Source organism: Urocitellus parryii, chromosome 10, assembly GCF_045843805.1.
Source record: "Urocitellus parryii isolate mUroPar1 chromosome 10, mUroPar1.hap1, whole genome shotgun sequence".
In the NCBI taxonomy this organism is placed as follows: Eukaryota; Metazoa; Chordata; class Mammalia; order Rodentia; family Sciuridae; genus Urocitellus; species Urocitellus parryii.
The window spans coordinates 20,046,202-20,071,082 of record NC_135540.1 but is presented as its reverse complement, the minus strand read 5'-3'; the positions used below and the strand labels follow the sequence as shown (position 1 = coordinate 20,071,082).

At 35.4% G+C, this 24,881-nt stretch overlaps 1 protein-coding gene across 1 annotated transcript in view; it reads left to right on the top strand.

Moving 5' to 3' along the window:
• The window catches only part of Otud4 (OTU deubiquitinase 4), a 43,456-nt gene that overhangs the window by 6,528 nt on the left and 12,047 nt on the right, over positions 1-24,881 (top strand). The window contains exons 3-14 of the mRNA XM_026392728.2: positions 1,731-1,781; positions 10,412-10,458; positions 11,179-11,251; positions 12,577-12,658; positions 15,123-15,255; positions 16,413-16,470; positions 16,714-16,831; positions 16,919-16,983; positions 19,900-19,994; positions 21,259-21,362; positions 21,464-21,650; positions 23,722-23,884. Of these exons, the coding sequence (XP_026248513.2) occupies positions 1,731-1,781; positions 10,412-10,458; positions 11,179-11,251; positions 12,577-12,658; positions 15,123-15,255; positions 16,413-16,470; positions 16,714-16,831; positions 16,919-16,983; positions 19,900-19,994; positions 21,259-21,362; positions 21,464-21,650; positions 23,722-23,884 (1,176 nt within the window). The remainder of the gene's footprint in view (positions 1-1,730; positions 1,782-10,411; positions 10,459-11,178; positions 11,252-12,576; positions 12,659-15,122; positions 15,256-16,412; positions 16,471-16,713; positions 16,832-16,918; positions 16,984-19,899; positions 19,995-21,258; positions 21,363-21,463; positions 21,651-23,721; positions 23,885-24,881) is intronic.

Here is a 24,881-nt window from a genome sequence, read left to right as displayed (position 1 = left end):
GTTTAAGTGCTTCACATGTATTTATTTAATTCATATAATCTTATGAGAGATGATCAGCTGGTGAAAGTTCTGAGGGGGAAAGATTTACTTTTCTTATAATAAGAACCCTAGTAGTTTCTGTTGACCAGAGTTGGAAAGGGGTATTGTGGGTAAGATATACCTTGCTCTACTTAACAGTGTCACCCATGGCCTAGCAGGACACTTTCTGCTTAGAAAGGAGGCTTACATTGGGCGCAGGTTTGTGTTGGAAAAACACTTAGGTCTTTACCAACTTTAAATGGCACTATGGGTTTCTTTTAAAAGTCTGTAAATAATTATCTAATAGGGAATAGTGGCATCCGATTGATGGGGATTTAAAAATATGTGTTAAAATTTAAGATGCTTTTTGGAACTCTGTTAGTATACAATTTATGAAAGAATGTCAAAACAAATCCATGGGTGTTTAAAATTACAGACTGGGAAGTATGTTTTTGGTGTACTTAACTGGGATTATAAATTACATAAAATTGACTATGGTGGGTCAGGTGGATGTTTTTTAGAACTTTCTCAAGTTAGTGCAGTTGCTATGAGAAAAACAAGGTTGGATGATCATATAATTGTGAATAAACTAATTTTATGTTTAAATAACAGTGAAGCAACAGTATTAGATAAATTCTGTTGATGCTTCAGAATATCTTTAGCATTATTAGTTTTCATCTTGTGGATAACTGACCTAGAGACAATGAATGCTTATAGCTGTATTGTTAAGATAATTATTAAGATAACATGCTTTCTTAGCTATTATATTTGTCTTTGTTTTATTCTCTTCTACACACTGACCACTACCAAATTTATCCAAAAGCACTGCTTTCATCGTGTAATTTCTCAGTTCAGGATGTCATATGCAGTGACCTTTGAATTACCTTTCCTGTCTAGTCTGAAATTCCTGCCTGGGTTAAGGCCCTCTATAAACAACAGTCCCCCATTTGGTTTCCTCTCTTGCTCAGCTCCCTAACAAGTTGCCCTGCTCCAGCTGGCTAGGAGCTGGCTAGATCCTGTTGCCCTTGTTCCCTGTTGCTCCTGTTGCCCCTGTTGCCCCTGTTGCCCCTGTCTTCCCAACAGGGAGTTCTTCCTCCTTACGCCACAAGGGCCATTGCTGTGGAGTGTCTGCTCCCTGTGTGCCCATCCAGATTCTGACCAGCCTTCATCTTGAGTCACTCCTATTCCTGGAAACTCTTTCTGGCAATGTTTCCTTCTTTAAATTCTTTTATATGTTTATGGTCTTAAATTATTTGTATATATTATCATCATTATTTTTTTTTTAAAGAGAGTGAGAGAGGAGAGAGAGAGAGAGAGAGAGAGAGAGAATTTTTTTAATATTTATTTTTTAGTTCTTGGCGGACACAACATCTTTTTGTCCGCACGCATGCCAGGCGAGCGCACTACCGCTTGAGCCACATCCCCAGCCCTCATCATTATTTTAATATTACTGGTGTATCGAGGTTTATATAAGGTCTCAGTAATTTACAGTGAATAGTTAACAGTGAAGGGGCTGGGGATGTGGCTCAAGCGGTATCGCGCTCGCCTGGCATGTGTGCGGCCCAGGTTCGATCCTCAGCACCACATACAAAGATGTTGTGTCCGCCGAAAACTAAAAAATAAATAAATAAATTAAAAAAAAAAGTTAACAGTGAAGCAGTGAACTGTTTTTTGACATAACATTCCTAACAGACTTTTTTTTTTTTTTGCAGTTTATAGAAGGGTCGTTTGAAGAGTATTTAAAACGTTTGGAAAATCCACAGGTATGCAGTAATGTTCTAAATATATTTTTGTTTGTGTGTATCCAGCATAATGTATTTGAAATTCATTAAGAAGAAAGTTAATAGTACAGTTTTTAGGGGGTTACAGGCATACACTATTTCCTAGTTAATAGTACAGTGTTTAGGGGGTACGGGGATAGAGTACACCATTTCCTACGAATGTGTAGGAAGGCATTTTGTTGAGCATTTATTTGGAAGACAATTTGAGCTGTATACTAGAAGTTTTCTCACTAAAGACAGGAGTCATGCTATCTTTGTCTTTGCCATAATAGCATGTGGATGTAGCATACAAGATTGAAATAAAAATGGTGATGATTTTCAGAATGCCTTGTTGGTTTGTGTGTGGAACTTGATGGACAGGTGAGATTTGATCTTTTCCTTAGGCAACCGAGAAGGCAAAGTTCTTTGGAAGTTGTATTTCCCATGATTAAATTGTGAAGGGGGAGGAGAAAAAGGTAGCATGTCTCCACCAACTTCTGCTAACACATTTTCTTAGTCATGTTGAAATTAAAAGAATTCTTTTTTTTTTCCATGCTTATAAAACTCATGTTCTCACTGTAAAAGTCCAAATATCATGAAATGTGGGCTGGGTATGCAGCTCGGTGACAGAGTATGTGCTTAGCATATGCGGGGGCGCTGGTTTTGGTCCTCAACATCACACATATACACATACACATTCATGTACACAAACGAATATTGTGGAATGCCATTTAGAATGTTAGAATTTGTCAACTGTTAAAAGAAAAAAATAACATCGGCAAATAAAAAAGATAAGGAGTTAGATAGGTGGTAAAGGGAATGTAAATGTTGGAAGAAGGGTGTTTGATTAGTAATTGGGTCATCTGTTTGATTCCCTGTTGCTATTTGGAGTGTTTGATTTATGGGCTGAGAATAACTAGTCACCCTGAGAATGCATAGATGAGATAACCAAATAATTTTTTCTACTATAGGGAAATACAAATTAGTAAATCATGTGTGTTCCAAGAAATACAGATACAATGCTATATTTTAAGTCACTCACTTTTGGGGGCTTTGTTTCTTTTTTGTGTTTTTGTGGTGCTAGGGGATTGAGCCCAGGGCCTTGTGCATGTAAGGCAGGCACTCTACCAACTGAGCTATATAAACCCAGCCCTAGATGTGATGCTCTAAGTACTCAAGGTTTTATTTCCAGCTGGGTTGATGAAGAGTTTGTGAGTTCATATTTGAAGTCTGAATAGATTCTAAACAAGCAGTGCCTGTACTGAAGGATATTCTATTGGTGAAAACTGAGCAAGTTAGATGCAGAAAACAGATCAGTTTATGTGAAGCATGGAACATTCTAAGGTTGGAGGGAGTGAGAAAGAAGTCAGAGGGCAGGCTGGGGCTGGATTGTGGGAGGGCCTTCAGTGTTAAGCTCAGTAATTTGGAGCTTATGTTTTACACCAGTGTTTCTCAAGATATTTATGATTTATTGATTGTCTGCATCAGAATCACCTGGTGTGCTTGTAAAAAAAAATATATATAGAATCCCTGGCTCCTATCCCATATCTAAACTCTCAGCCCTGGGATCTCTGTATATGGCCTTGGAAAGACGCCTTGGAAAGATTTTTGAGATAGGGACATGAGATTAGTGGTCACCACATCTCAAATTGTAACTATTAGCCTCAACACTTGCCCTATTTCCCTTTCCTGCTTTTATTTTTTTCTGTCACACTTACACCATTCTGTATAATAAATATTTTGTTCATTTTTTTTTTTTTTCTATTAGAATTAAGCTTTGTGAACACAGATTACAGTATGTCTTGTTCACTGTTGTGCCCCAGACCCGGAATAGTGCCTGGTATTTTTGCTGACTGAATGGACATGTGAAAAGAATGTTGTGCAAAAGTTTGAAGTGAATGAGACCAGAGGCAGAAAAACCCATTTTATTTTTTAAAAAGTTAAAAAAATTTAATTGACACACAGTTGTACATATTTATGAGATGCAGGGTATCATTTAATGATCAGGTCAGGCTGATAGGCATATCTATCACTTTAAACATTATCATTTCTTTGTGTTGGGGACACTAAAGTCTTTATTAGCTGTTTTCAAATATGTGACTAATTGTTGTCAGTAATTGTATCCTACTGTGCTATAGAACATGAGAAGTTATTTCTCCTATCCAACTACACTCCTCTATCTGTTAACCATCTCTCTGTCACACCCCCATCCACATACAAGTGAGAATGTGCAGGCAGTATTTGTCAGACTCATTTTGAAATTGTTTAAAATATTGCCAATGTATGGAAAACTGTCTACATTGTATTAAGTATAAAAAGCAGTAATTACAGTTTTACTCCAGTTTTGGAGACAAATACTCCAGGAAGGCCTTTTCTCTGATTATATTTTTATTTGAATAGTTTTGAAAGTTAGTATCAGCATATACTATGATCACAGATTCATTTTCCTGAAGTTTACATTTTTATCTCTGTTTATAAGCCTTTTTGAAAAGGATCAAATATTTTAATTGTTTAATTCCCAGAGTTGCACTTTCAATTTGGAGTGCCTAATTGGTGATCAGTGTGTATATTTCAAATGAATCTTAAACCTATATCTTGTTACAAGTAGGAGGGAAGGTGAAAACTAGAATGTCAGCAGTTGGTATATAATTATGTGATTTTTATTTTCTTTTTTTTTTTTATTTTTATTTTCTTTATATAAAATACAGGAAATGACAAAGTCCATTTATTATTTTGTTAATCAGAAAACCCCATTATGATGTTTGTTATTGATATTTGTTCAGCACTTCAGGCTCATAGACTGTAAGAGCCTGAGCTAGGATCTACAAAGTGGTAGTGCAAAGAGAGGAGACATAGGGAGGAAATGATGCAGTGTGGACTGAACTGAGATTGATTTCATTTGTGGTTACCAGAAAAGAAGGTGCTTTGATTGCTGGGGCTAGGTGGTCTGGCCAGGTTTTTTTTTTTTCCCCCCTTCAGTAATTAGGACTTCTTAGGACACTCCACATCTGATCAAACCTCTCCTTTGTGTCTTAAGTGCCTTCCGAACAGTTTTTTTTCATTATTAAATAGCAACGATACTTATAAATCATTCTGGGTTTTTTCCTCCCTGATACACAGGATGTATAAGATGAAAAGAAATACAGTTGATGAATAAACTCTTAATTCATCCACTTCTCAAAGAAAGCATTTATATCCTTTTAAAGATTCCAGTAGAGCATGTTGAAAATAGCCTTAACTTTTGCAAGAAGTATTTTGTTAGCTTTAGTGAAGTAAATTGGCTTCTTGTCTGTTAAATATGGATTCATTCAGTTTGGATTTATCATTCATTCATATGGTTTGTTTGGTTACCAAACTTTTTAAAAATAGTTTGCTATTGGGGATCTAACCCAGGGGTGTTTTACTGTTGTGCTACATACCCAGCTCATTTTATTTTTTTATTTTGAGACTGGTCTTGCTAAGTTGCTGAGGTTGGCCTTGAACTTTTTGTTTCTCCTGCTTCAGCCTCCCAGGTTGCTGTGATTACAGACATGCGCCTCTTTGCCTGGCTAAAATTCACTGGTCATAAATGTACAACTTGATGAGATTTGACAAACAAATTATTGTGTAAACACCACCACCAACATAATATAGGACATTTCCATTGCTCCTAGAAGTGTTCCCCATGCCTTTTTACATTTAATCTCCTCCTTTTACCTTATGGTTTCCGGTAATCACTGATCTGCTTTCTGAGTTTTGGCTTGTTTAGTTGTATATAAGTAGGATGGTATAATTTGTAGTCTCACATGTTTGGCTTCTTTCCCTTAGCATCCATGTAGTTGAGTCTTCATCAGTGGTTTATTCCTTTCTACTGCAAAGGATAGTTCATAGAATGTCCACAATGTATCTATTTACTAGTTAATTGATATTTGGATTCTCTCTAGTTTGGATCTGTTAAAATTGAAGGTACTGTCAACATTTGCTATAGATACAAGTCTTTGTGTGGGCATAAGACTTCTCTTGGATGAATGCTAAAGAGAAGAATTTTGAGGTCATGGTAAATAAATGTTTAACTTAATGAGAAATAGCCAAACTTTTTCCCAAAGAATCTGTACTATTTTGCTTTCTAATCAGCAGTATGTGAGAATTTCAGTTGCTTCATATCTTTGCCAGCTCTTACTGTGATTTGATTTGCATTTTTCTAATGATGTTGAATATCTTTTTACGTGCTTATTTGCCATCCATATGTCTTTGGGAAAATGTCTGTTCATTTTGCCCATTTTTTATTGTTGTTGGTCTTACTGAATTCTGCAACAAATCCTGCGTTGGCTGTGTATTTTGCAAATGTTTTCTTCCAGTTTGTCTTAGCTTTTCATTTTCCTAATAGTATCTTTTAAGAAATAGTTTAATTTGGATGATTTTCAGAAAATTTAAATTATGTAGTTTTGATGTAATGTGGTTCATTAAAACAGATGTGGCAATAACTCTTTTCTCTAATCTATGAGAAAGTCATGGAAAATGCTAAGTGGAATTAACAGCCTTAAGTAGGAAGGTAGTGGTCTTAGAACATGGATATGTTTTCTACTAATAATTAACAATTGATCTTGGTTAAGGTGGCAGCCATTGTTTACTTAACTGGACCACAACAGAATTCATTGTGAAGGTGACATGTAAAAAGTATCATATTATTTAATAATGTCATTCTCATGAGAAGTCTTATTTTGTTGCCTCCAGTAGATTTTTTTTCCATCTTTTAAAGTGATGTAACACATCACATAAACTTAAAAAAAAAAAGTATTTTGTGTTTGTTGATCTAAACACTTTGCAAGTATTAGAAAAGTAGTTTGCAGTTTGTGATCTAAACATATCAGTGGGTTTCCTGTAGGCCAGAAGGTGTCACTTGTAACAGTTTGTGAGAAGCTACCTTTGTTGGGCTAAGGCCTATTTTAAGAAATCTATTTTAATTTATGGCACCTGTTCATTTTGAAACCCAAAGCCAACTTTGAAAAATATTAAAATGAACTCTCTTTTCTTATTTTGAAGTACTGGGGATTGAACCAAAGGCACTCTACTACTGAGCTATCTCCCCTAGCCCTTTTTATATTTTTGAGATGGGTTGTCCCTGAGTTGCTTAGGCTGCCTTTAAACTTGGAATCCTCCTTCCTCAGCCTCCCACATTGTGGGGATTACAGGCATGCATGACCACGCTGGGCAAGATCATCCTTTTCTGAGATGAAAACATTGGCTAACATCTTTTCCTCATCTCAGTTTTTTGCTTCCTTCAGGAAAGAAATGTCAGTGTTCAGTTACCATAGCTCATTGTTTTCAGTGATCCCTGTATTTAATAATTTCACAAGTAGTTTCAAAATTCTTATGTAAAAGATTTTACAGTATAGATATGTACAGAACAAAGGATGAAAATGCTTTCTTAATCTGAATGTCCTCTGTACTGTCAGTTTAAGTAAACTGCCTCTTTTCAGTTTCTATGCATACATATTCATACATACAGATAAGTATACCTTTTTTTTTAAAGAGAGAGAGAGAGAATTTTAATGTTTATTTTTTAGTTTTCAGCGGACATAACATCTTTGTTTGTATGTGGTGCTGAGGATTGAACCCGGGCCACACGAATGCCAGGCGAGCGAGCTACTGCTTGAGCCACATCCCCAGCCCTAAATATACCTTTTTGATTGTTTACACAGATCATGTTATTGTGACTTTTAAAAAATTTAATAGACTTGCGTGGTCTTTCCAAGTCATTTCAAAAGGATGTGTCTCATTTTCCATGAATGCATGATGTTCTGTTGTACAATTTAATTATAGATTAAATTATTTATTTCATAGGATTCCCTCCCATCCCCCAAGTGCTGGGAATGCTCTACGAGTAAACTATGTTTCTCAGCCCTTTTATTTTATTTCAAGACAGGGTCTTGCTTGTGATCCTCCTGCCTCAGCTTCACAAGTCGCTGGGATTACAGGCCTGTTGCCTTGTGCCAGTTTATTTCTTGGATTCTAGGAACTTTAATAATAGGTTTTTTTTCCATGACTAATTTTATTTTTGTAATTAATTAATTAATTAATTAATTTTAATTAGTTATGACAGAATGTATTTTGATTCATTGTACATAATTGCAGCACAACTTTTCATTTCAGTGGTTGTACATGATGTAGCGTCACACCATATGTGCAATCGTACATGTACCTAGGGTAATGGTGTCCATCTCATTCTATCATCATTCCTGCCCCCTTGTACCCTCCCTACCTTTCCTCCCCCTTGCCCAATGACAGTTCCCTCCATTTTTCCCATGCCTATCCCTTCCCCATTATGGATCAGCATCCGCTTATCAGAGAGAACATTCAGCCTTTGGCTTTTTGGTATTGACTTATTTCACTTAGCATGATATTCTCCAACTCCATCCATTTACCGGCAAATGCCATAATTTTATTCTCTTTTAATGTTGAGTAATATTCTATTGTGTGTATATATACCACAGTTTCTTTACCCATTCATCTACTGAGGAGCATCTAGATTGCTTCTGCAGTTTAGTTATTGTGAATTGAGCTGCTGTGAACATTGGTGTGGCTGCATTACTATAGTATGCTGATTTTAAGTCCTTAGGGTATATATAAATCAAGGAGTGGGATAGCTGGGTCAAATAGTGGTTCCATTCCAAGTTTTCTAAGGCATCTCCATACTGCTTTCCAGATTGGTTGCATCAATTTGCAGTCCTACCAGCAATGTATGAATGTGTCTTTTCTCCCCACATCCTCACCAACATTTGTTGTTGTCTGTATTCTTGGTAATTGCCATTCTGACTGAAATGAGGTGAAATCTTAAGTTTTTATTTGCATTTCTCGAATTACTAGAGATGTTGTACATTTTTTCATATATTTGTTGATCAAATGTATATCCTCTGAGAAATGTCTGTTCAGCTCCTTAGCCCATTTATTGATTGGGTTATTATTATTATTTTTTTTGGTATTAAGTTTTTTGAGTTCTTTATATATCCTAGAGATTAGTGCTCTGTGTGTGTGTGTGTGTGGCAAAAATTTCCTCCCAAAATGTCGGCTTTCTCTTTACCTCATTGATTGTTTCTTTTGTTGAGAAGAAGCTTTTTAGTTTGAGTTCATCTTTTTTATTAATTTCCTGATTTTATTTCCTATGCTTTAGGAGTCTTGTTAAGGAAGTCAAGGCCTAATTTGACATGATGAAGACTTGGGCCTACTTTTTCTTCTATTAGGCACAGGGTGTCGACTAATTCCTAGGTCCTTGATCCACTTTGAGTTGAATTTTGTGCATGGTGAAAGATACGCATTTAATTTCATTTTGCTGCATATGGATTTCCAGTTCTCCCAGACCATTTGTCAAGGAGGCTGTCTTTTCCAATATATGTTTTTGGCACCTTTGTCTAGTATGAGATAACTGTATTTATGTGGGTTTGTCTCTGTCTTCTACTCTGTACCATTGGTCTACATGTCTATTTTGGTGCCAGTACCATGCTGTTTTTGTTACTGTAGCTTTGTAGTATAGTTTAAGGTCTGATATTGAGGATTGCTTTGACTATTCTGGGTTTCTTATTTTTCCAAATGAATTTCATGACTGCTTTTTCTGTTGCTATAAGGAATGACTTTGGGATTTTAATTGGAATCGCATGAATCTGTATAGTGCTTTGTATGGCCATTTTGACAGTATTAATTTTGCCTATCCAAGAGCATGGGAGATCTTTCCATCTTCTAAGGTCTTCTTCACTTTCTTTCTTTAGTGTTCTGTAGTTTTCATTGTAGAGGTCTCTGACCTCTTTTGTTAAGTTGATTACCAAGTATTTTAGTTATTTTTTGAGACTATTGTGAATGGGGTAGTTTTCCTAACTCCTCTTTCAGAGGATTCATCAGTGATATATAGAAATGCATTTATGAATATTGATTTTATGTCCTGCTACTCTGCTGAATTCATTTAAAAAATGTTTTTTAAAAACACCATTACAAGTAGCTTACAGATATCCTTGTTTATATACAGTTTTGTGGACATAACAATATTCTTTTAGAATAGATTGATTGAAGTTGAATTGCTGAGTCAGAGTGTGTATGGGTATTTTAAGTTTTGGTAGGTACTGGCCATTTGCCTTTTAGAGGCTTAAAGCAATTTCTTTAAGGGTAGAATTTCCTTTATTTCAAAATGATTGCTGGGAGCGTGTTCTCTTGAGGATCTTCATTCACCCTGAAGATAAAACAGGGTAGCCTTTGCCTTCACGTTTTCAGTTTGTACTACTCCATAGTCTTGTCAAGCAGATAGGAACTGACATTACAGCCTATTTCTGTAACTAAGATTTTTGTTAGACTTAGCCTGCTTTTATTATGTGTGCCAAATATATTGACCTATTTTGTATAAATGTCTTTGTAATAGTAATGATACTAACAATATTAAGGGCTTTTAAAACTCATTAGCTGGGCTGGGGATGTGGCTTAAGTGGTAGCGCACTCGCCTAGCATGAGTGAGGCACTGGGTTCGATTCTCAGCACTACATAAAAATAAAATAAAGATATTGTGTCCACCTAAAACTGTGTTGTATAATGGGTATGAGTAGCAGTGTTGTATAAGGTATATTGTAAAAAGTGTAATGCAGTCCTCCTTTTTTTTTTTTTTTTCAATACAGGAATGGGTAGGACAAGTGGAAATAAGTGCCCTTTCTCTTATGTACAGGTAAACACTGTAATAGCATAAGTAAAAAATAAAATCACTGTGAAATTAATATATTTATTCTGAAAATGTTAAAATAGGCTATTTTTACACACAGATGTAAAACATCCTAATTTTGGTGTGTCTATGTGTTGTGTTAATTGCATCAATTAGATTTAAGTTGTCAACATTTAGAAGTTTTAATTATCAAAATAGTTTTGGGAATGATACAGAAAGTTTTCCTGGCTATAAAATAGCCTTCATCAACCTTATAAAGAAAAATGTAATTTCTCAGGCCAGTAGCATTGAATAGCCAGTAGAACAGAGCTAATAAAACAGGTATGTTAATGTTTAGTTTTACTACTTATGCCCCATATAAAGGAGCAGATCAGTACTTAGCTTTTTCTTTTCAAATGTTTAGATTTTTCTCTTTATACCTTCTTTGAGTTCTAGGTCTCCCTTTAGAATCATGTCTGAAGTTATTTTTGTGTGTGTGTACTTAAGCATGTCTCTGTGTGTAATACTCATACACATAAACAATCAAAACTATATTTGAAGTTTTATTTTCAAGAAAAGATAATTTTATGTAGGTATTTTGCTGCTTAGTTATGTCATTACGCAATTGTTTCTTCTCCAGTGCCTAAAATATGACCTGACACTTATTAGTGAATTGATGAATGAATTATTAAATTTAAATGCATGAAGTATATTCCTTTAAAAGTCATTTCTAAATTTTATTTTCAGGAAAGATTTTGTAATTTATCGGGAACCAAATGTTTCTCCTTCACAAGTAACTGAAAATAATTTTCCTGAAAAGGTAAGAATTTTTCAAGTGTTTGTAAAGGATTTAATTAAAAGAACCTATATTGACCTAGTAAGTTGTAATTATAAGTGACTTTTTGAAATAATTGTGTGTGAAAGTTATGGCATTCTGAGTTTATATTATATTAGTATAATCATCATTGAGTCATATTATTTTGTATTTCCTCCATTATTGTATTGAACCCTCTTAAGTAATTTTAGTAAGTACACTGAAAATAATTATACTACTAGTGTATATGATGAACTAGATTGTTTCTGTTGTTTTGTGTCAGTTTAAACATTAAATTGTAAAATAATTTGTGAAAGTAGGCTCTACTTTGCATCCAGGAATTCTTTGGTAACCACATGTATTTCCCATTGTAAAGATAATTTAAGTGGCAAGGGTATTAATGCATCATCTGGTCATAAAACAGAAACAATGGAAAAATTTCATGAAGCCAAAAAGCAAGAAAAATCAACTGACTCATTATAAGAGAATTTTGTTTTAATTAGCTCTTTGGGAACTGTGAAGTCCAAGTTGAAGGGATTTGTGTATCACCATACTTGCGGTGATAAAGGGAAGGGGAAGAGAGTGAATTACTGCCTTTATAAGGTCTTTGCTCTGGAGTTGGGCTTTACAACTGCAGTTTTTGGAACGAGACGTGTTCTAAAAAATATAATGTAAATTTCTCTATTCATTAGTAATGAAGTATTTAAAAAATACTAAAGTTGGTGCTGGAGATATAGCTCAGTTGTTAGAGTGCTTTCCTTACATGCACAGGGCCCTGGGTTCATTTCCCAGCACCAAAAGAAAGGAAAAAAAAAAAAGTACCAACGTTGGGGCTGGGGATGTGGCTCTAGCGGTAGTGCGCTCGCCTGGCATGCTTGCGGCCGGGGTTCGATTCTCAGCACCACATACAAACAAAGATATTGTGTCTGCTGAAAAAAAGTACTAAAGTTGTAAAGAAGCACAAAAATATTCTTTGATTCTGCCTCTTAAAGGTTACCATTATTAAGGTTTTGGAATTTTTTTTAATGGTCTTTAAATTTGTTTTTAAGTATCTGAAATGTTTTCATGGTGTGTGTGTGGATGTGGGTATGTGTGTATGGGTGTATGTGTGAGAGAGAGAGATTCTATATAATTTCTGTATGTCATTAAGAACCTACTTATTTAATGGCTATATAGCCTCTGGAGTAGTATAGTTCAATAATATGGGAGCTTTATTTAGGTTGCTTCTGAAATACTTTTTATTTGGAAATGATATAGTGATTCAGAGGCATTGCAGACTAAGTTGCTTTGTAAATGTTGAGGCTGAAACATGTCTTCTTTTTCCCTTTCAGGTGTTACTATGTTTTTCCAATGGAAATCATTATGATATTGTCTATCCCATAAAGTATAAAGATAGTTCTGCTATGTGTCAGTGTAAGTATCACTGTGTATTTATATGGAAAATTTTATTCCTAAGCTGTAAAGGAGTTACATGCATTTTTAGAGATGTTTGTGTATAGCTTAAACATCTAAATGAGTGAGCAAATCAAGGACTTGATTGTATTTGACTCTCAGGTAGGATTTCTTAACCTTTGCACTGTGAACATTCTGGGTCAGATAGTTTTCTGGTGTGGTGTTCTCCTGGATACTTTTGGGTGTCAGTTGCATACTGTGCTTCACCAATAGATGCTGGTAATACTTTATTTTTGCCATTTGTGACAATCAAAAATGTCTCCAGATTTTCCCAAATATTTTCCAAATATTTCCTGTTTTTTCTCCTACCACTATTTGAGGAAGGTGTTCTAAGAGAATAGAAATGGCTTCTTCCCACAATTACCTCTTGGTCATCTGTTGTGATAAAGCATCATAACAAAGAAGTGGTGCCAGGCATGTAAAAAACTTTTCCTGTTTTGTTTTGTTTATGCTTGGTATTGAACCCAGGGGCACTTTTACACTGAGCCATATCCCCAGCCCTTTTTATTTTTGAGATAGGATCTCACTGAGTTGCTTTGGATTTCCCTTAGTTGCTAAGGCTGGCTTTCAACTTGTGATCCTCCTTCCTTAGCTTCCCAAGTTGCTGGGATTACAGGTCTGAGCCACTGTGCCTGGCCCCAGCTCTTTTTACTTTGAGACAGGGTTTTACTAAGTTGCTGAAGTTGGCTTCAAACTTGAGATCCTCTGGCTTCAGCCCATGCTATAGTTGCTGGGATTACAGGTTGCTGGGATTATTAGTGTGCATCACTGTTCCTGGCTTTTCTCCTTGTTCTTAAGTTAATATTGACCAGTAAAGACACATGTAATAAATTTTTTTTTTTTTAATTTAAGTTGCATTTTGAGATAGAAATGTCTAACTGTAATCTATTTCTTCCCTCCCCTGTCTAGTCAAAGTCTGGACATTTCAGTTTTGGGGAAAAGAGCTCTTATAGCCTGCTATTGCTGTGTGGGTGGTACAAGGCTCCTGTTATAGAATCTAGAAGGACTGGGTGAAGTTGGTTTTTCAGATTGATTTAGGTGGTGAGCACCTATTGTACCTGAATTTTTTTTTAAATTTGTAATGCCTGAATTCTTATGTATTTAATTTGATAAAACTCACATAAGTAAAACCAAATGACAGTCTTAAAATGCATTTGTTTTTGAATTTTTTTTGAATATTTTTATGTTTTCAGAACTAGAGTTTTTTTTTTTTATCAAATTTGTCTAAATATACTTCTTCCCTTCAGTGGTTACATAGAATAGTTTTTTTTTTTTGGGTGGTTGTGGCTGTGTGCAAGGGGTTAGGGTTTGCTATAGTTGAGCCAGGCGTACTCTGCCATTAAAAGCTACATCCCCAGTGGGTTTTTTTTTTTTTTTTTTTGATGTTGTTGTTTTAAATTTTTTATTTTGAGATAGGGTCTCACTAAGTTGCCCAGGCTGGCTTCAAATTTGGCAACCTTCTGCCTCAGCCTCCAGAATATTTGGGATTACAGGCATGTGCCTCTGTTTCCAACTGAGAATACATTTTCTTAATGACCCTCCCTGCCTCTTTCTTTCTGCTAGGGATCAAACCCAGAAACTTGCACATGCTAAATAAAGCATTCACTCTACCACTGAGCTATATCCCTAGCCCCTGCAACAGTTTCTTTTTAGTTCTTTATATAAAATTAAAATCTGGAGCTAAGTTATATAATCAAACATCTTGTTTCATAGATAGCTGAGAAATGCCTTGTCTCAGGTTGTAGTCAGTGGTAAAGCTAAGACTAGCATCCAGGTCCTCTAACTAGTAATTTAGTATACTCTCTGCTATTCCATATTCCTCTTTCTAGCAATCTTTTTTTTTTTTTTTTTTGTATTTAGAGACAGGGTCTAACTAAATTGCTTAGGGCCTTGCTAAATTGCTGAGGCTGGCTTTGAACTCAGTCCTCCTGTCTCATCTTCCCAAGCTGCTGGGATTATAGGCGTGTGCCATCGCACCTTGCTCTCTTCTAGCAATCTTAATGCGTCTTATAGCTAAGCATGTGCATGACATCCGTAAGTTTCAGTCTCTTCAGTCTCAGTATTGCATGTGCTGAGATTACATTTGAGGATATGTAGTGCTTAGCAGTGTGTGGAGTGTAGTAATTGTTCAGTGTGTATGATTAGTTCTTTATCAAACTTGTTTCACAGTTGTCATAATGTCTGTATGATGTTAGTTTTAAAAATAGTAGTGTTTGCATAATTTCAAACTGCATATCTGCACAGAAAAATTTTAGTTGCTTTCTATTCTTATGTTATTTTTTTGATTAAATTGAAATTATGTTACTAAAATGTTGCAGATACTATCTCAGATTTTAGAAGCCTGAGCAATATAGTCACATTTTTTCCTGTTCTTGTTTTAAAAATATGCCTGTACTCAGTATTACAAATCTCTCATTAATTGCAGCTCTCCTTTATGAACTGCTGTATGAGAAGGTATTTAAGACTGATGTTAGTAAAATCATGATGGGACTAGACACCTCTGAAGTAACTGATGAAAACAACAGCGAAATATCCGATTCAGAGGATGACAGTTGCAAGTAAGAATGAATTTAAATCCTAAAATAGCTTTCTTATGCCATACAAAGAGACATTTCAATTGTGTTTTCTCACATTTTATGGTGTTAACACACATAAAATATAGCAATTTGCCATATAGCAAACTTCCATAGATCTCTGACACTAATTTTATTGATTGATTGATAGATAGATACTGGGGATTGAACTAAGGGGCTCTTGACCATTGAGCCACATCCCCAGCCCTATTTTGTATCTTATTTAGAGACAGGGTCTCACTGATGTTGCTTAGCACCTTGCTTTTGCTGAGGCTGGGTTTGAACTTGTACATTTCATGTAGATGTAGTTTTTGTTTGTTCACTGCAGGACCTCAGCACCTTAATGTGTAGTGCCTGGCAGTTAATAGGGGCTCAAATACTTGAGTGAATGAATAAATGTTTAGCTATGCATGTTACAGTGAATTAAAATGATGGTTCTTAGGTTGTATTGAAGATTCACAGAGAGTACTTAAAACAGCCAGTTGAACTCGGGGGGCACTCAATCACTGAGCCATATCCCCAGCCCTATTTTTGTATTTTATTTAGAGACAGAGTCTCACTGAGCTGCGTAGTGCCTCACTTTTGCAGAGGCTGGCTTTGAACTCGGGATCTTCCTGCCTAAGCCTCCTGAGCTGCTGGGCCCTGTTACGTTTTGAGACAGGGTCTTGCTAAATTACTGAGGCTGGCCTCAAAGTTGAGATTCACCTGCCTCAGTTTTCCAATTGGCTGGGCTACATGGTGTTTTTAATGAAATGGTTGGTTGTGAACCCTCCTTTAGTTAACTTTGGAGTAATTTTTTTTTTAAAAGTGGGCCTTCCCTGCATGTAGAAAGACATTGTTATGTTGAATCTTTCTAAATTTCATATATGTTCCCCTAGTTACTATGGTGTATTTCTGTTTTTTGTTGTTGTTGATACTGGGTTGGTATTTTTGGTCTTGGACTTCTGTCATATAGATACACACACACAACATATACATACTTTTGTATTGTATACTTAAACTAAAATTTGTAACAGCTTAATGGAGGATAGCTCCAGCTTTTTAGGTTATAGCCAACTTGAGATTTTTAGGTGAGGTAGAAGTTACTTGCATGCAAATAAATTTTTCTGCTCCTAATTATGGTTGTATTTCTTTCTTTGTAGGAGTAAAACTACCACTGCTAATGATGTAAATGGATTTAAACCTTTGTCAGGCGATGAGGTATTTTTTAAAAATGGTTTTAACTAGTTCTTCAATATAAAAATATGAATTTATAGCCTTTTTTCTGATATATTTTCAGTAGAGTTAGGAACATCTTTCTAGTAAGAAATTTGTTGGCTGCTTCCTAATTGTTTGAAGTTCTAAAATTCTTTAATAGATTTTACTTTTGTAAGTAGATTTTCTAACAAAAATGTTTTAAAAGTGTTTCTGTGTTAATTGAACTTCCTGACTTTGTTTGTTTAGCACCTGAAGAACAGTGGGAGCTCTTCTAGCCTGCCTTTATCTAGAAAGGTTCTTAAGTCACTTAATCCAGCAGTATATAGAAATGTCGAGTATGAGATTTGGCTAAAGTCTAAACAAGGTGAGTTAAAAATCTGAATTTTTTTAAAAATTGCTTTGTGGCACTTGAAAATAATTAAGTAAACTTGATACTGTTATTTTTTTACAGCTCAACAAAAACGTGATTATTCCATTGCTGCTGGTTTACAATATGAAGTTGGAGATAAATGCCAAGTAAGCGATTTGTATAAAAGAAGAAAATATTTTACTTGAATCTTGCTTTTTCTAATAGGAATGAAGAAAACATCTGAGGTTTGAATATCTTACTAATTTGGATTTTCAGAGTTTATCATGTATACATTTTAATAGGTCACAAGTAGTTAGCTTTTTGATATTTGAATACTAAAATTTGTATCTTAAACAGTAGTATCCCCGTACATGATTTTTTTTTAATATTTTTTTTTTAGGTGTAGATGGACACAACACAATGCCTTTATTTTTATGTGGTGCTGAGGATCGAACCTGGGTCCCGCCTGTGCTAGGGCGAGCACTCTACCGCTGAGCCCAATCCCAGCCCCCTCCCATGATTTTTTAAAAGAATTTGGCCTTTGGGATTACTTGCTTCAAAGAAGTAATAATAAACTGGGTGTGGTTGTGCACACTTGGAGACATCAGTGACTCAGGACAAGGTTAGCCTCAACAATTTAGTAAAGACCCTATCTCCAAACAAAATGAAAAAACAATGTCTGCTGGAGATTTAACCCAGAGGTAGAGTCCTTGTCTAGCATGTGTAAGACCTGGGTTCAATCCCTTACCAAAGAAATAAGAAGTAACAGTAACATTTGAGATGTTCAGGAGGTATATTCATTTCATTTGGCAAATGGATTCAAACTTGATTTTTATGGGTCAGTTTATTTTATTTGTCAAAGTCTTCCTGGAAGATTTTGATATATGTATAAAGTTTTCCTTTTAGACTGAGGAAGGAGGAGAATGAGCCCCGTTAGATTAATTATGAGCTATTTATTTTGAATAAGTTACTGAACTGCACTTGAGTAGCTGATGGTTAATGGGAAAAGTTGGATAGGATCTCTGTTTCTTACTGTGGGGTAATTTGGCCCACTCATCCTCCAGGGTACGATTAACAGTCTGGAGACATTTTTAATAGTTAACTGAGAGGGCGCTACTGACATCTAGTGGATGGAGGCCAAAGAGGTGGCCAAACGTCTTACAGTGCTCTGTTTTCCCTCTCCCCATCCCCAACCAAGAACCATTTAGTTCAAAGTCTCAGTAATGCTGAAGCTGGAGAGACCCTGTGCTTTTTTTTTTTTTTAATGTTATTTTGAAACATGCACACATACAATATGTGGAAGTTAATTTTTTTTTTAATCAGAAATGATCTCCATCAAAAGTATAGTCCTTGGGCCGGTTTTTTTGTGATATTGGGATTGAACCCTGGGAGCCACTCAACCATTGATATCCTCAACCCCCTTTTAAATTTTATTTTGAGACAGGGTCTTATTAAATTGCCAAGGGTGGAAATTTGTAATTTCTTGTTTGTGATCCTCTTGTTTCAGCCTCTTGGTTAGCTAGGATTACAAGTATGTGTCACTACTCCTGGTTAAAAAGTTTTGCCTTTTTAAACTACTTAAAACTGCCATTGATAGATGTTTCTTCTTCTTCTTCCTCCTCCTCTTCCTCTTCTTCTTCTAGATGGACACAGTATCTTTATTTATTTTTATGTGGTGCTGAGGATCAAACCCAGTGCCTTGTGCGCGTGAGGCAAGTGCTGTACCACTGAGCTACAACCCCAGCCCTAGATGTTTCTTCTTGACTTGTGGAAGAAATACTCATTTACCTTATAATAAGTTGGTTTACATGAAAAATATCTGATCAGGCTTATATCTGGGGCATCAGTGGTGGAGTTTCACCTTTAGAACTTTTAATAGTGTTCTGTTCTGGGGTACTTGGAAGCCAAAAAAGAGAATATAAATTTCTTTAGAGGTTTCCATATGGAACTGTCAGAAGTGTGCTCTAATTGTACAGCAGAGTTGTGGAAGCTCTTACTACACTGCCTTGGAAAACTTAGAAGAGATTAAAAAAGAAGAGTAAACTTAGAGCTTGGAGGCCTCCTTCCCTGCCCACTTAGCAGAAAAGAGATAATTGTTTATCTTAAAGCTATCTTGCTAAAATTGTGACACTTGTTATTGTAAATCAAGCATCTTTCCTTTGAGGTTGAAAGTACTTTTTGGCCAAGTAGACACTATTGATAAAATAATTGGTGAAGTAGATACCTGTTTAGTTTTTTTTCTTTTTGGAGTGTTTTATTTTTGTTTCTCCTATTTGTTTAATTTGGATAAAACAATTGAAATCTTTAAAAAAATGATATGACTCGAAGTGTGTAATCAGATGTGGTTTAAATTGTTGATGAAAATAAGTGACAAATTTGATTGCAAAATTTTTGAAGAAAGTAAAGAGGCCTTGTTATTTATAAGGAATAAAATACCAACTGTTTAACATTTCAAACAATTGGGATTGTTGATGTAATAAGGCAGGAGGTTGCTTAAAGCAGTACTATGTATACATGCTTCTAGTATAGAAGACAGGTGTATAGGTTTAGTGTGTGTTCAACTACAGTAGCAAACTTGAAGGCTTATTTTGTCAATATAGTTGGGTGTTACCAAGTGTATGTTTGAGAATAGTTGACACATTTCTTTTTGGGGAAAAAGAAAGGTCAGAGTTTACACATTTTTAATATCAGAAAAAAAAGGAAGATTCTACTAACTATAATAATAGTTGTTCTGGAAGCCTGGGCATACGGTGTAACAGCCATGAGTTCAGAGGCAGATTATCTCTTATCTCTTATTTAGAGCTTTAATAGATTGTACTCTAGCTTCTCCTTCAACTATGTAGAAAAACAATCTAGAAAAATTTTGGAAGGATAGATAGCAAAGCTTTTCTTTTAGATTAGAAGTATAGTAGAGGTCTGGGAGCTTAGGGAGACATATTCTGTTGTTTTCCTTTTGAACTTACATTGTTTTTCCCTTAAAAAATAAATATTTCTCTTTAATCAAAGAGAATAAAAATGGTGAAACTGGTCATTAGCACAAAGGAAGCAGGTAACTGATTTTTATTTCTGCCATTGTTCAACAGGTTAGGTTGGATCACAATGGAAAGTTTTATAATGCAGACATTCAAGGGATACACTCTGAAAATGGACCAGTTTTGGTTGAAGAACTGGGAAAAAAGTATGTACTATCCTTCAGCCAAGGCATTCATTGCTTCTTCCATTTAGCCTGATGTAATTATGAACATTTCTAAATATCCCTGTGTCTTTGCAAATTCAATGAAAGGTATTGCCCATGTATAAAAAGTGTATTCAGGGAAGCTAGGGATATAGCTCAGTAGAGTGCTTGCCTTGAATGTAAAAGACCCTGGGTTCAATCCCCAGCACAAGTTTCAATCAGATCTTTAGAAATAATAGTTGGAGTTCTAATTGACTATTTTCCATGTTGGCAAATTTTAAATAACGAATACTTCTTTTATTGAGTATAGTTTAAAATGCATCATTTTACAGAAAGGCTATTTTAGAAATTGGCCGAATTATAAAATGGGAGCTTTGGAGAGTGGGGAGCACATTCATTTCTATTTTCATTTAGTACTGCATTGCATCTGTTAGTAGGAAATGTCTGTCGGGTTGAGTAGTGAAGTACCATTGACTTGTTGTTTATACAGTGTTATTTTGGAACACTTTTTGTTCTGGTTGTTGCTGCCCTTATTAGAGAAAAAGGAAGTAAAGTCACACCTTAAATTTTTACTATGGGAAAATTTAAACATACATAAATGTAGAAGGATAATCCTCTTTAAACGAAGCAAGATAATATTGTAGGAACAGAGCACCAAAGGCCGGTTTCAGCAACTCAGCATTTGGCAACCTTTTCTAATTTACTCTTCCCTAATATTTTATTTTTTAAATGGGAATGAAATTGGAATATTTTTTTTTTTTAAATATTTATTTATTTTTTAGTTCTCGGCGGACACAACATCTTTGTTGGTATGTCGTGCTGAGGATCGAACCCGGGCCGCACGCATGCCAGGCGAGCGCGCTACCGCTTGAGCCACATCCCCAGCCCCCGAAATTGGAATATTTTAAAGGAAATCCCGGACATCACACAATTTCTCTAATAGATGTTTACAATACCACTAGGCAATAGAATGGCATAATAATAATCATTCCTTAAATTTAGTCTTTTGCTTAAATTATATTTAAGGCCTTTTAATGTATAATTTTTTTTAAGTTAGGAAGTATGTTTTTTACATACATTATTTTATTTGATTAGAATTAAGTAAGGATTGCTAAATGCTATTTATAGTTGAATTCTGATTTATTTTTAATGTAAGAAAACTAGAAATTTTACTTAAGTTGAAAATAAGATGTTTACGTAGAATATTTGTTTTGAGTAGAGCTAGGATTGTTTTAAGTTATTAAAAGTCTTTTTCTTTCTTATGAAGACCTACACAGAAGAACCTCAAAGCACCTCCCCCAGAAAGCTGGAACACAGTGTCAGGAAAGAAGATGAAAAAACCTTCCACTTCTGGACAAAATTTCCATTCTGGTAGGAACACATCAGGTTGTCTTTTTGGGGGATTAGGGATGGCCGTATTTGGGGTTGTTTAAGTAGGAAAATTATAAGGTGTTTTTGGATTCTTGCCACAGACATGGATTACAGAGGGCCAAAGAATCCAAGCAAGCCAATAAAAGCCCCATCAGCACTACCTCCTCGCCTGCAGCAACCTTCAGGAGTAAGACAGCATGCGTTCTCTGGTCATTCTTCAGGGTCCCAGTCTCAGAAATCCTCCAGTGAGCACAAAAATCTTAGCAGGACACCCTCACAGATCATAAGGTAACCTTCCTGAATGTAAGAGAAATGGCAGTCAGGTGAGAGGTGTTTATTGTATTGGCCACATTGCCTGCTTTTAAACAGTTACAACTCTTTGTTCATATACTTGTTTGTAATATAGTGTTAAAAGTATTGGCAAAATACCATGCAAGGATTTTAGTTCCTTATAATCCTCTAATCCTCTTTAAACGAAGCAAGGTAATATTATAGGATCAAAGGTCTTGATTTTTGAATAATTGTTTCAAATTACTTGGGAGGTCTTACTTTAGCCATATCTTATTCTGGTATTTAATAGTTTTCTGGTGGCTTTTGTGATAAATACTAGATTCCAGATCACATTCTTAAATCCTTGGAGGAGGGTGAGGATGCTGCCTTTTGTACAGGAACATAAGTCATCCTCAGCTGTTTGTTTACTTTGTTCTGATAAGTTTTGATTATTTGTGGTCATGTTTCCAATACCAAACAGGGCTGCAAGTTTTAGATTTAAGCAATTATGAATATTGGCATTCTAAGTGAATATTCAGAGAAAGATGAACTTAAGGGTCATACTTTTCCTGTGGCATATGGTGTTGAGTGTTTCCCTAATCTACTGTTCTGATGAGTAGTTTCACATATTAAAGCTTTCCCTTTTGTGGAGATTCCTTTGAGGGGGTCTTGGTAGAGACATTTTCCTCAGGCACTCATGGCCATGTCTCCCAGGAACTCTGGAGCCTTCCTAAGTTACTGTGACCAGTGACTTCCCTATCCTTCCCAAGTTCTGGTCTTTAATTGATTTATTTTTGACATTTGGGCATTCCCTTTTCTTGAACATGCACTTAATCTTTTGTCATTAAAGATAAATATTATGTAGCATCTTAAGACAGAATTGAAGGTTCTTAGACTGATTACTATTAGTTTCCTAGTACTGTAACAAACTAGTCATCTTCAAAGCATGGAAATTCTCTCAATTCTGGGACTAGAAGTCTGAAGTCAGGTTGTTGCCCAAGTTAGGAAAAGAGGTTCCATGCCTCTTCTGTTTTCTGGTATTGCCCAGAGTCCTTGGGATCCCTTAGCTTATAGATACATCATTTCATTCTCTGCTTCTGTCATCACATGGTGTTTCCCTGTCTTTGTCTGTTCTTAGGGGACACTAGACACATTGGGTTTAGGTCCTACTCCAGTCCTGTTAACCTCAATTCAAGTTCAATTGCGTCTGAGAAACGACCATTTTCCAAGAAGGGTCACATGTATAAATACTAGGAGTTAGGTAGCTGAACATATTTTTTTTTTAGGAGATAAATTCAATGCATAAGATACTTGAAATCAATTTAAGGGCTAGGATTGTAGCTCAGTGGTAGAGTAGTGCTTGCCTTGCATGTGTGGCACAAGGTTCAATCCTCAGAAACACATAAATAAATAAAATAAAGGTATTATGTTCATCTACAACTAAAAAAAATTAAAAAAAATCCATTTAAAAAAAATTAAAAGTATTTAGGATAGGAAGTTAATTCAAAATATTCTTAATCCAAAGCATCCTAAATGTTTTTCTATATATAGTCTCCTTTCTATCTGTATTTTCCCAATGATCTAGTTTTCTTCTTTAGAGAGGGTATTTATGGCATCTTAATTTTTCATCTCTTCCTCAGTGATAATGTTTCTTCTTTTGGAAAAAGCAAAAACATAAGCAGGACTGCATGTATGCTTTCATTTAGTATTGATATACAGGAAATTTCATTGCTTAACTCTTTTTTCTTTTGAGAGCAAATTCCTGTCGAAGTGTTGGAATATGGCATAAAGAATATATACAATACTTATATTTCTGCGCTGATAAAAAGAGATTTAATTATTTCTATATTACTTGAAAGTGAATTATATATCTTTTATCTCCCTTATTGTAAGTGCATTATCTTAGTGAGATATTCTGATACTATAGCAGTTCCAGTTGTGAAACGTACTAATCAGGCTGCCAAAAGTTCTGAAGTGTTAGTGTGGCTAAATTAGTCAAACATTTATATTGGAAAGTAGATAATCTTATTTTAGGTACTCAATACATTTTGTCTTTTTTTCTTTCTGACAAGAATGTTTTATTTGACAGAAAACCTGATCGTGAGAGAGTTGAAGATTTTGATCATACAAGTCGAGAATCTCACTATTTTGGCCTCTCCCCAGAAGAGCGCAGAGAGAAGCAAGCTATAGAGGAGTCTCGTTTACTCTATGAGATTCAGAACAGAGATGAACAGGCTTTCCCAGCTCTTTCTGTATGTATAAAGGGAATTTTTAAAGGCTAATGTTTGGAAGTCTTAGTATAGTTTCTATATTAAACCATAGGTTTCTTATGGTGTGCTAACAACTTTTAAACTGTAAGTTTAGAGATCATTTACTTCTCCTTTTCATTTTTTGCATGAAGATAGGTCTAGAAATGTTATTGAAAGGTTGGTGATGGTTGGCAAGTAAATTGGTTTGAAATGTTTAGTATGTATTTAATTTGGTAGCCAAAATAATGTGCAGTATAGAGAGGTTCATGATTCATTTAACCTTTTACAAGAAATATCTGTTAAATCCGGAAGTACTCTGAACTGTTTATTAAACCTACAAGGACCTGATAAAGTGAGAGCTATCTTTCAAGAGAGCTCACTGTTCAGGTAGAATCCTGCAGTCCTGTGTTTCTGTCCTTGCTCCATGTGTCAGACACTATTTGCAGTGGATGTTTCTCTGATGAAAGAGTTCTCTGTCTTCATGTTTCCTTAACTCCTGTTGGGGAGTCATGTAGGTGAAGAAGGTTCATGAGCAGAATAGGGAAGGGTAACTGCTTCATTATTGATACTGGGAACCCTGTGGGCTTTTAAGTCTTGGTAAGTGGTACTCAGATGACCTATGATCCTGATTGGTAACAATGGATTAAACATACAAAATGGAGTGTTCTGAGAGGTTTCCCACCATAAAACATTAAAGCCCCATACACTTAGTTCTCTGTCTTCTGGTTATGGAATGTCTTAGGGGTCTGAGGAAGAGTTCAGTTGAAAAAGCTTATGTGAAATAGTTATTCAATTGGCACAGGGTTAGGAATTATTGGAAGAGATGCCCAAAAGCGTAGGGCATTGTGTGTGTGTGCTAATTATATTTATCTTTCATGTCCTATATGTCAATTTTCAACAATTTTTATGTAGACAACTATAAATTATTTGAGCTTTTATCTATATTTCTTCTTTTTAGTTAGCAAATGTGAAAGGTATTGCTACTATAATGCAAGGACAG